We start from the raw sequence: 12,901 nt of genomic DNA, 5'->3' as shown, positions 1-12,901 counted from the left end.
CAGCAGGTCCAAGAGAAACTGATTCTGGGAATGCGAGAATATTTCAGTTACTAGAAACTGTATTCAACAAAGAAGTTGGACAAATTCTGCAACTTCACTAACATCTAGATGAAATTTTCCACTAAACCAAGTCTATACTGACCAAGAAACTACCCAAGAAACAGTAACTTTGGTTTCCCTGGTTCTATGACACCTGGAAGGAAGGGAGTGCCCTGGATACCTGGGACAAATATTCTAGTCACTGGCTAGGTAGAGTTTCCATTAAAGTGAAGAACTCAGGAGTGAGTGTAGATCATGTGACCTATCCTTCAGTGTTTGATACCCTGAGTGAACTCATAGAGATGATGAAGTGGGGGGTTGGGGGGGAAGGCACGGGGCAGACAGTGGAGCAGCAGTAAAATGCAATGCTCTGAGAGGCAGACCCACAAGGGAAGGTTACTGGTTTGAGTCCAGATTTCCCTGAGTATACCAGGCATATGTGTGCCCAAAATCTAGGCTGGTTTGGAGCTATGGATGGATCGCGGCATCAAGATCCTCTCAAGTGTGTTTGCTCTCTTACATACGTTCATGAAATTAAAAAATAAAAGTAAAAAAATAAATAAAAACCTTAATGGCTCAATTCCACACCCATGAACCTACAAGGTAAACAGGGATCTTGGCAGTAAAAAGCCTTTTCCATGGACAGTACTGTGTTAAACCTGCCTCTGTCTATATCTTTAGGTCATCAAACTACTTCTATTTCCACTGCTTAAAAAGGGGGGGGGAGGGCAGCAGGTGGCATGGCAGTTAAGGCCACTGGACTCATACATGGCTGACTGTGGGTCGAGTCCCAGACCTGTCAGCTTTCTTTTTTACTTTCTTCTCTTTCTCTCTCTCTCTCTATGATGAGTGTGTGCACCTGTAGAAAAAAAATTAAAAAACAGTAATAATAAATTAATTAAATAAATAATTCTATTTTTAAAAAAAGGAAGGGGCCAGCAGGAAGCATAGTGGTTAAGGTGCTAAACCCCCACATAGCTGACTGCAATTCAACTCCTGGACCTTGTGGCTTGAAAAAATCCTACTGGATGTATTGTGTACTTGCCCAAAATCCTGACAGGAGAATGGAGGAGAAAAGACTGTTGTGTGGCCATCTCTCCAGGGTGGGGGGTGATTTCTCATTTTCCTTCTCACCGTCTCTCCAGTTAGTGTGACTAACAGCCACTGTCACTCTGTGGCAAAAACTTCTTTATTTTTTTTTGGAGAGGCTTTTGCTACAGGGCGCGTGCACTCGCCAGAAAGACAGAAAGCGAGAAATCACCCCCAGGGAGATAGCCATGCTGCAATCCCTGCTCCTCCATTCTCCTCTTGGGATCTTGGGCATGCACGCACACATGCCTGGTGTGAGTTTAAGCCACCGAGTCTGGGACTCGAACCGTGGTCAACTACATGGGAGTCCGGCGACACAGTCATTATGCCAACTGCTGGTCCTGCAAAAACCTTAAAAAAATAAAATGATGATATAATACTACCCATTTTATTAGGTTGTTGTGAGGGCTAAGTTTGGTCACTTGTGTAAAGGTTCCTGACACATTGAAAGAACTCAAGGGATATTAGTTCCCTCCTTACTCTTATCTCTTCTTCCTTTCAGCAAAGCACTTCCGGGAAAGCAAATTGCTTTAAAACAAGACATCTAGTAACTTTAGAAGCAGGTTACTTAGACAGTCATTATATCCCTCCTTGGATGTGAGAGAGAACATGGTCCAGAGCAACAGATTAGAATCACAGGATATCAGTGAGTAAGAAATCTGAATACAGTAAGCGCTAGCAAAAGCTGCATCTGATGGTGTCACACTGCAACAGCCCCGGGTGGTGCTGAGTGCAGTGCATCCTCAGGGGAAGATCACAAATCTAAGGCCAGGGTACGTCCCGTGTTCTTCCACAGTTCTCACAACAACCACGCTACCGCTCTTTTTTTTTTTTAAGAGGGAGATTTCTGGCATAGGACACATACACTCACCAGAGACACAGAGAGAGAGAGAAAGTGTGAAATCATCCCTCAGGGGTGATGGTAACACCACAATCCCTTCTCTTCAATTCTGTCTCAGGATTCTAGACATACACATGCGTGCGCGCACACACACACACACACACACACACACACATAGTGTGAGTTTCAAGCTGCCAGGTCTGGGCCTTGAATGTGGTCAATCATGTGGGAGACCAGCAAACTAACCGCACTACACACACACACACACACACATAGTGTGAGTTTCAAGCTGCCAGGTCTGGGCCTTGAATGTGGTCAGTCATGTGGGAGACCAGCAAACTAACCACACTACACCACCTGCTGGCCCTCTTTTTGAAGAATGTTGCACTTTACTGCTGAGTCACCATCTGGCTCCAAGAGAGTTATTTTTTTTTAAAGAATTATTTATTTAATTTTATATTCATTTATTATCACTTTTTTTTAAAAAATTTGATCAGAGTGAGACATAGAGGGAGAGAGAGGGAGCGGGAAAGTGAGAAAGCAAGCCATCAGGTCCAGGACTCGAACTGTGGTTGGTTATGTGGGAGTGTCCAGCGCCTTAACCACCATGCCACCTGCTGGTCCTATAAGAGAGTTAGAACTGACAAGGTCTTGGTGTACAATGGTCCTCCTGTCCGAGCCACCCAGTCAGCTAGGACCACAGGCACACACCACCATGCCAGCCTGTTTGGGTTTGTCTGGGAACTGAACATGGGCCCTCCCGCGTGGCCTTAGCCACCAAGCAGCAGTGCATTCCCACTTGCACCACTGTGGCTGGGACAATGCTGTTTTTCTTTTACAGTTAAAAAAAAAAAACGAACACTCAGAGACAACTCAGAGACACGATATTACTGAATGACAATGCTATTATTCTTTTACAGCTGAAAAAAACTAAAATTCAGAGACAACTCAGAGACACGATTACTGAGTGAGAATCTGAACCCAGGAGCCTGAAGTCCCCAGTGCCTCCCATCGAGAAGGAGTGGGTAAGTGCTAGAACCTTGGTCAGCAGAAGGGATCTCTGAGTACATCAAAGGACATGAATGGGTGGAGGGAGAACTCAGTGAAAACCATATGCGTGGATCATGGGCAGCACACATCCCCCTCCAGACTAGGACCCGCTTCAGTGTGCTACCAAGTTACACGGCGTATAGCTTATGAGAGACATGTGACATAACAAAGGCTAGAGAAAGGAATCCAAAATGACTAGAAAACTATTTCTGGGAAAGGAGGAAAAGATAACTTCCTTTATAGCAAGAGGGTTGCAAATGCAGGGCACAGAGAGGGTGAGTTGCTACAGTCTAGCAGCTCCCCTTCAACCAACCCAGCACTCACCCCTGGGGCTTGCTGTGGAGATGTGGATGACTGTGGTGGGCAGGAAGTGGGGAGAAAAAGCCCATGAGTTAGTGTGACTGGAGGAGCGCTAACTTCCTTTTCTGGTGCAAAACAGTTAGGAAGGAACTTCCACTCACCATTTGTTCTGATTTTTCTGCTTTGTCTTTGATATCTTTGATTTTGCCAAAGAGTTGTTGAATAGCTTTCTGGGCCTCTTCCAGTGCCTAGAACAAGAGGAATAAATTAAAAGAAGTAATGCAAGACAGCACCAGTCACTACATTGGCCTCAATTCCAGCTTCCAAAGATTAGAAGCTCTCTTGATTCATTGTCCTGAGGCCAACCGCTTTACTATACTAAGTGGTAGAGGCTACAGAGTCCAGCATTTGGACACACGCAATTACTCAGGAATCTTATGTATCTGCATCACATAAGTCTAATCTAAAAACAAAATGAGTTCTACCTCAGGGATTATCACACATTATTGATGACAACAAATAAACAGTTTGTGTACATCTGTGTGTGTTCGTATATGCACCTACATGGCAGTAAACTTTAAAGCTAATAAGAAGACAGAGGTTAGAGATGACTCCAAGTTGGGGTTAGGGGAAGCTCAGGATTTGGAAGTTGCAGAATTCTGTGTCTTAAAAAAATAAGGACCGGGAGCCAGCAGGTGGCATAGTAGTTAAGGCGCTGGACTTTCACGTGGCCAGCCATGGTTTGAGTCTCAGACTTGGTGGTTTGAAACTCATGCCATGCCTATGTATGTGTGTGTGTGCCCAAAATCCCAAGAGGAGAATGGAGGAGAAGGGATTATGATGTAGCCATCTCTCCTGGAGGATGATAAATTGCTTTCCCTCTCTTTGTCTCTCTAGCAAGCGCATGCACCCTATAGCAAAAATCTCTCAATCAATCAATCAATCAATATGGACAGAATAAAAATCAGGACAGTCAAGTAAAAGCAAAAAATATTCTTTTTTAAAAAGTTGGGAAAGGGATCAGCAGATGGCGTAATAGTTACATCGCTGGATTCCCATGTAATTGACCATGGTGCGAGTCTCAGACCAGGCAGCTTCAAACTCATGCCACGTGCATTTGTATGCGTGCCCAAGATCCTGAGAGAAGTAGAGACTGCAGCGTGGCCATGCTCCCTGGAGGGTGATTTCTCACTTTCTGTCTCTCTACTCTTTGTCTATCTGGCAAGCACACATACCCTATAGCAAAAATCTCTCTCTCAAAAAAAAAAAAGGAGCTGGGAAAAAAAATCAGGATAGTGCATAACGTCTCCAGATTTGTAGCAAATCTTAAAGACATTTATAGTAACCCATTTGGAAAGCAATAAAATGAAGTGGAAAAGAAACACTTAAAGATAATGGTGAGCCATATGTTTCTACTAAAATAAAAATCTACAAAGCTAGTTGCTACACATTAGAAGTATTACAACCCAGGCCAGCTGGTGGCACAGCAATAACGCAATACTCTGCAAAGCCAGACTCCATGTGAAGGTTCTAGGTTCACGTCCCAAGACCTCCCTGTATAAGCTGGACATGCATGCATGTGCCCATGATGAAGGCTAGCTGAGTCTAAGGGTAAACTGTGGCATGCAGACTCTGTTGGGGGTGCCTCTCTGTCTCTTATGGAAAAAATAAATAAACTTTAAAAAAACGAAGAGGGACCAGCAGATGGTGTAATGGTTACCTGGCTGGACTCCCACACAGTCAACCATGGTTGGAGTCCTGGACCTGGCAGCTTATGCCAGGCGCGTGTGTATGCATGCCCAAAATCTCTAGAGGACAAAAGAGGAGAAGGGATTGTGGTGTGGCCATCCTTTCCGGGGTGATTTCTCACTTTCTGTCTCTCTGTCTCTCCAGCAAGCACATAGCAAAAATCTCTTTCAAAAAAATAAATAAAATTTAAAAAGAAGAATTACAACCCACTGTATCTCCAGAGAAAAGCAATGTAGGGATAGCTGTACGGTGCTGAAGCCACACGTACATATAACACAAGTATATCACCGTCCAGAACCGAGACTCCTTACGGCTGACCTGCGACTCTGAATTTCTGTGGCAGTTTGAGCACCAGCCAGATCAGTTAGCATCTCATGTGTTCACTTCTCCAATCATTCAACATATATGTATATCACACCTTTCTTACACCAGGCATTACTCTAAACATTGGGAATCCAATGCTAGATAAACAGGTATGGTCTCTCTCCTGTCTTCAAAGAGAAGATACTGGAAAGGTAACTAAATAAATGAGAAAATTGCTGAGTTTCACAGGTGTGGTGAAGGAATTAAGTATTATGATGAAAATAGAGGAAATAGGGTGAGCACTGTGGCATAGTGGTTAAGGGAGCCAGATCTCACATGACCAACTCTGGTTCAAGTCCCAGCCCCAGCAGCCCGAAAAACACCCAGGGCGTATGTGTGTGCATGCTCCACATCCCAACAGGATGGAGAAACAGAGGTGATGGGGCTACGATGTCAACATCCCCCCATTAGTGGGTGATTTCTCCCTCTACCTCTTTCTATGTCTCTCTCTGGTGAATACATCTGGCCTCTGGAAATTTTAAAAAAAGAAGAAAAGAAGAAAGAAAGAAAGAAGAAAAGAAGAAAGAAAGAGATGGAAGGAGGGAGAGAGGAAGGCAAAGAAATGAAGAAAGAAAGGAGATGATGGTTAAGGAAGGTTTCCAGAGAAAAGAGTATAGGAACTGAGACCTGCAGGATGAGGAAGAGTCAAGACTAGCAGATTTGGAGTAAGAAAAGTCTAAGCAGAGAAAACAGTACATGCAAAGACCCTGATACAGAGAAAAAACCTCAGTCCTTGGCACACAGTAGGTGTTGAGCAATATCGGAGTGAAGGGTCATGAAGTAACTTGGAGAGACAGGCAAGAGCAAGAGCAGGGAGGGCCTCAAAGGCCCAGTAAACAGCATGAGGGCTTCGGTCCTAAGTACAATGAAAAGTCACGGAAGGGTTTTAGTTGAGGGACTGTCATGTGTTTTATATATGTTAAAGACTGCCCTGGCTGCTTTGTGACAAGGGGATACTGTACAGAGGCAGGGGTTAAAGCATAAGAGCTTCCTGTTAGGAAGCTGCTGCAGCGTCCAGTGAGACAGCAGAGGTCTAGGTGAGGTGGCCAGTAGAGGCAGGAAGAAGCAGAATGGTGGTTAGAGTACTGGATTCCCACATGACCGACCACAGTTCAATTCCTGGACCCTAGAGGCTTGCTTTCTCTTTTCTTTCTCTCTCTCTCTCTCTCTGATCAAATTAAAGAAAATAGTAATAGTGAATAAAATGAAATAATTCTTCTAAAAAATAATAAAATTAAATAAATAATTTTTTTTAAATAATAAAAGATGGGGCCAGCAGGCAGCATGGTGGTTAAGGCGCTGGATGCGCCCATGTGGCTGACTATGGTTTGAGTCTCAGACCTGGTGGCTTGCTTTCCCACGTTCTCTCTCTATCTCTCTCGTGTGTCTCGCTCTGGTCAAATTTAAATAGATGAACGAACAAATAAAATTAAATAAATAATTCCTGGGACCAGCAGTTAGCATAATGGCTATGTCGCTGAACTCCCATGTAGTCGACCGCAGTTCGCATTCCGGACCTGGTGGCTTAAACTCACGCCGGGTGTGTATGCATGTGTGCCCAAGATCCTGAGAGGAGAATGGAGGAGAAGGGATTGCAGTGTGGCCATAGAAAATGGTGATTTCTCATTTTCTATCTCTCTGTCTCTCTGTCTTTCTGGCGAGTGCACACGCCCTATAGCAAAAAAATCTCTAAATAAATTAATTAATTTAATTAAATCAAATAAAAAATAATTCCTTAAAATAATAATAATAATAAAATATATCACTTTAGATAAGTGATGTGCAGAAGTCTAGAAGAAAAGGAAGGAGCAAAGATGCAAAGAAAATCCTACCAATGACATGAGAAGAAACATAAGCCAAACAAAAGTATTAAAAAGAGGAGGAAAAGAACAATTATGCTTCATGGTTAGAAAAAAAATGTAAGATTACAACACAGAACTGCTACTGATTTTGACAACGGGGAAAGTCACTGACGACCTTGACACGGGCAGTGCCAGTGGAGCTGATGGGCTGGAAGTGGACAGCGAGGACGCGATGAAGTGACAACAGTGACACAGAGCAGGGGTGGCAAATGATGGCCAGCACAAAATCCAGGCTAATCCTGTTTCTGTAAATAAGGCTCATTTGAAACACAGCCAAACCCACTGTTTGGGCCTTGTCGAAGGAGACATTTGCCATACAGCGGCAGAGATGAGTAACTGCAACCGAGACCATTCAGTCTGTAAAGGCTCAACTTTTCACTATCTGGCCTTTAACAGAAAAAGTTGGCTGACTCTGACACAGACTATTTTTTTCAAGAGTTTTTTGCTATAAGAAGACAAGAACAATGGGGCAATAGGAGTAAAGGGAAGAATTTTTTTTTTCTTTTTTGAGAGGTTTTTGCTATAGGGCATGTGCGCTCGCCAGACAGAGAGACAGAAAATGAGAAATCACCCCCCAGGGGGGATGGCCATGCCACAATCCCTTCTCCTCCTTTCTCCTCTTGGGATCTTGAGCACGCATGCATGTGTGCCCGGCATGAGTTTTAAGCCACCAGGTCTGGGACTCGAACCATGGTCGACTACGTGGGAGTCTAGCGACATAGCCATTACGCTAAATGCTGGTCCCAAGGGAAGAATTTTTAAAGAGGAAAAATGTCTATGTATGTCTGTTGTGAGAATGATTCAGTAAATGAAGAGAAATTAATGTGATAAGGTGTGTAATGGGATAATTACAGGAGAGATTTTTCATAATGTTTTTAAATTGTTTACTGTATTAATATTAACATTTTTTTAAAGAGAGAGACTTTTGCTGTAGGGCACGTGCACGCTCCAGAGAGAAAGAGAGACAAAGAGACAAAGTCAGAAATCACCCCCCAGGGGGTAACGGCCATGCCACAATCCATTCTCCATTTATTGTCTTGGGATTTGGGGCACACACACGCACACTCTAAGTGTGAGTTTTAAGCCACCAGGTCCAAGGCTCAAACCATGGTTGACTATGTGGGAGTCCAGTGGCATAACCATTCCGCCATCTGCTGGTCCTAAGTATTAATTATTTTTTTAAATTAAGATTATGTGGGGACTAGCAGTTGGCATAATGGCTATGTTGTTGGATTCCCATATAGTCGACCATGGTTTGACTCCCGGACCCAGTGGCTTAAACTCACACTGGGCGTGTGTGCGTGCGTGCCCAAGATCCCAAGAAGAGAGTGGAGGAGAAGGGATTGCGGTGTGGCCACCCCCCCAGGGGGGGGGTATTTCTCGCTTTCCGTCTCTCTCTGTCTTTCTGGTGAGCGCACACACCTTATAGCAAAAACCTCTCCAAAAAGAATTAGTATTTACTTATGTGGAATTTTTCCTTTATCCATAACAGAGCACGTATGTGTGCATGTGCAAGTGAGACAGAGAGAGAAAGGTAAGCAGCCTCAGAGGGTCTGGTCATGCCACAATGCTGGTCCTCTATTCCTCCAGCCCACTGGGTCTTGGGCACCTATGCACGCTGTGGTGTATTCTAGGCTGATCAGACCAGGGATTTGAACCACAGTCACCATATGGGATCCAGCTTCTCTTGAGGAGTATATTACCACTGAGCCACCAAAGCAGCCCACCTGCCTGCCCACCTGCCCGCCTGTCTGCCTTCCTTCATCAAGAGAGAAAGAGAGATGGGCAAATACACACACATGAAAGAAAGCAGAGACGAGCAAATGCACACACGCGAGAGAGGCCGAGATGAGCAAATGCACACACGTGAGACAGACACAAGCAAATGCACACACGTTGGAAAAGAGAGAGAAAAACAGGGACAGGCATTTTTGATAGGGTGTCTTCAGTGCGATCCTCTGCCCCTAGCCTCCTAGTCAGCCCAGATCACAGGCTTGCACCATCATCCCAGTCAATTCAAGTTAGTCCAGAATTCACACTTGGCTTTTCATGGGGCTCCAGCCTTGCCTGGCAGTGCCCACAGCACGTGCCAGTGTGGCAGGGCCAAGAATTAGCTCTTTAACATGGTCATAAGTATCCTTCATAGAGTGTGGACCAAGAAAATGAATGGCATTCTTACATCCCCTGTGGTTAAGGCAACTATCCATTCTGGCTTATCTAGGTCAGGACCAGTTTGTGACTACTGTCTCGGTACAGTAATATACAATAATAATTTTTTTATTTTCTTTTTTTTTTTTTTGAGATTTTTGCTATAGGGTATGTGTGCCCACTGGAGAGACAGAGACAGAAAGTGAGAAATCACCCCCCAGGGGAGATGGCCACACTGCATTCCATTCCCCTCCTGGGATTTTGGGCATGCACACACACACGTTCCTGGCTTGAGTTTCAAGCTGCCAGGTCCAAGACTCAAACTGTGGTCGTAACCATTACACCATCTTCTGGTCCTCATACATACGTATATTTTAAGAGGTTTTTGCCATAGAGCACGTGCGCTCGTAGGGGAGAAAGAGAGACAGAGATAGTGAGAGGAAAAGTGAGAAATCACCTCCCAAGGGGAATGGCCATGCCACAATCTCTTCTCCTCCATTATCCTCTTGGGATCTTGGCCACACACACACACCTGGGATGAGTTTCGAGCCATCAAGTCCATGACTTGAAGCACTTTTGGCCATGTGTGAGTCCAATGCCGTAATCACTACGCCATCTATTGGTCACCGATAATTTTTTTTTAATTTCAAGTTTATTCATCTCTTTCATGAAAAAGGGGAGGGAGGAGAGAAATAGCACCCCGCACTCCCAACAGGTCTTGCTGCTGCAATCTACCTCCAGCCTCAGCAAGCCCAGGATCATGGGCATAGATGTGCTTGGGAGGTCTGCTGACGTTAAGCCAAAGCCCTCCCATGTGGGTCGGCCTCACTCTGTCGCGTTTTACTGTTGTGCCAACATCCAGCCTCCCAGTGTAATTATTAATAACTAACTCTTCCTCTCAAAAGTGACTGTGGCGGGAACCAGCAGTTAGCGTAATGGCTATGTCGCTGGACTCCCACGTAGTCAACCGCGGTTCGCGTCCCAGACCCGGTGGCTTAAAACTCACGCCGGGCACGTGTGCGTGCATGCCCAAGATCCCGAGAGAATGGAGGAGAGGGGATTGCGACGTGACCATCCCCCCTGGGGGGTGATTTCTCGCTTTCTGTCTCTATGTCTCTCTCTGTCTCTCTGGCAAGCACACGCGCCCTATAGCAAAAATCTCTCCAAAAAAAAAAAAAAGTGACTGTGGTGATAAATGTATGGTCACCTTACCGGCAAAATCTAACCAAAACTAGAGCACAGTAAGACCTTAGCAATACTTTGCCAGCTGATTTTTAAAAACCTGATGAGGCACATACAATCGGGGCTGAGGTTACTGTTCTGGCGTAGGCTTGCTGACACCCGCCGTTTCCCCTCACTTCAGCACCATGAGGGGGAGTGCTGCAAAACCAGTGATGCCTTCGGTAATACTACGTCTTTGGTTAATGTAGAGTTTAATGCTCAGGGTACTGCAAGGGGTCATTACATTTTAAACCTACTGGTGTCTTCTACAAAATGCTGGGCCGTAATATAAAGAAGTGCTACAAAGGTTTTCTGTAGATAGCTGATCGCTAGAAAGGAATGACCTTTTCGAGCAGAGCTTACACAGACTTCTGCGATACTGCAGACCAGGTCGTGGTACAGTGATGTGCCGTGGGGTTACAACCACAATCTTCCCCCCACAAGATATGACATTCAGCTGAGAAAGGCAAAAAGGTCCAAGTGCCCTACTTAGATCTGAAGTGTGAGAACATTTACATGATCCTTTCTCAAAGAAAGGGTTCTTATCCTTACTTATCTCTGGCATCCTACCAGAACTTTCTTTGCTGAAGGTACCACCCTTTTTTTTTTCTAGCAAACAAATAAGACTCACACAATCTTACATTTCACGGTCTTCAAGAAAGATAAACTGTCTGCCAGATTTTTTTTTCCTGGCTGGAATACTTTTGCTTGTTATAACAACATACTAAAGTTGGGGAAATTCAATATAATTCCTTTTCCAGAGTCAAAAAGTTCCCTCTTATGTACTCACTTTATCAAGTAAGTCCATTTTCAACACACACACTAATATTGGACATCTAACCTCTAATAATCAATTAAACAGGAAGAAGAACATTTTGTAATTGGAAGAATTATAAGACTATGAAAGATTAAGATTTTTTTTTTTAAATACTAAAATACTTCTACTACCTGGCTACACATCAGAAAATGTGCCAAAAGAAACATTCTGGCACTGTTCCCTAACACTCTTTAAAATAAAATGTGGCTACTTTTCCAATGTAAGCTGTATATGGATTAAAAGCAGAACTAATCGCCCCAAAACGCCTGCTTCTAATCTCCCCATGCTGGAGTTTCTGAACTGAGCAATGGAAGTGGCTACATCCTGCATTTGAAGGTATTAGAATGAGGAGGCCGGCAGGTAGCAAAGTGGTTAAGGCACTGAACTCCCATGCGGTCGACCATAGTTTGAGTCCCAGACAGGCAGCTGTGTGCATGTGTGCCCAAGATTCTGAGAGGAAAATGGAGGAGAAGGAATTGCAGTGTGGCCATCCTCCCTGGCAAGTGATTTCTTGCTTTCTGTCTCTCTGGTGAGTGCACGTGCCTGATAGCAAAAACCTTGGGGGGGATGGAGGCAGCAGTGACAGTAGTAGCCCTCTTTAGCAACTCAAATGTTATACTCAGGAGGTGCAAAGCAAAACACTGAGCGAGCCTAGAAGACTCAGCAAAACCAATTACAAAGTCTGTGCACTTTTGCACATCATTAACCATAAGCATTACTTTTAACTTTCCTTACCTCCTGAAGAGGACTCAGCAGGCTTCCAAAGCCACCTTAGGTTATGTGCACAGAAGATAAGCACAATGTCACCTGGCATGAACTCAACTTCTTCCTTCTGTCCCTTTTTTCTTTTCCTTTTACAGAACTGCTGTCTACCACCTATGCAGCTAGAGGAACTCTGATCCGATGTAAATGCCTTAAGAAATAAACATCCCCTCTAGTTCTCAGATGCAACTAATTTTGCGGTTTGCTCCATCAGGGAATTATATTGCCTTTATCCTGTGAGTCCACAGGCAGCCTTTCAAAGATTTTAAACTGAAATCACATTTATTGCCACTGCAGGAATGATGAAAAGTTTCAGAAGAACCAGTAAGGATTTATAGACTGTTCTCTGAAAAAATAAGGTGCTAATATTCAAGATTACTGGTTAGATTTTCTCACTATCCTGCTATCATTTCTGTTTTCCAACTTGGTATTGGTGGTTCTTTTTTCCCCCTACTACAGTGTGTATTGGCCTTACTTAAAAGCAGTGGGTTTTGGGGATGCTGGCCTTGTCACTTACTGTGTGATCTCTTTCTTTTTTTTTTTTTTTTTGGAGAGGTTTTTTTTTTTTCGCTATAGGGCGCGTGCGCTCGCCAGACAGACAGAGAGAGACATAGAGACAGAAAGCGAGAAATCACCCCCCAGGGGGGATGGTCACGCCGC

General features: G+C 44.3%; 1 protein-coding gene across 2 annotated transcripts in view; it reads right to left on the bottom strand.

Annotated features, from left to right (window-relative positions):
• The window catches only part of VPS53 (VPS53 subunit of GARP complex), a 173,833-nt gene that overhangs the window by 118,470 nt on the left and 42,462 nt on the right, over nt 1–12,901 (bottom strand). For both annotated transcript variants that reach the window (XM_014583842.2, XM_006167524.3), the window contains exon 5: nt 3,481–3,567. In XM_014583842.2, the coding sequence (XP_014439328.1) occupies nt 3,481–3,567 (87 nt within the window). The remainder of the gene's footprint in view (nt 1–3,480; nt 3,568–12,901) is intronic.

Source organism: Tupaia chinensis, unplaced genomic scaffold (assembly GCF_000334495.1).
Source record: "Tupaia chinensis unplaced genomic scaffold, TupChi_1.0 Scaffold144899_1, whole genome shotgun sequence".
NCBI classification, from domain to species: Eukaryota; Metazoa; Chordata; class Mammalia; order Scandentia; family Tupaiidae; genus Tupaia; species Tupaia belangeri.
This window is presented reverse-complemented; position numbering and strand designations above follow the sequence as displayed.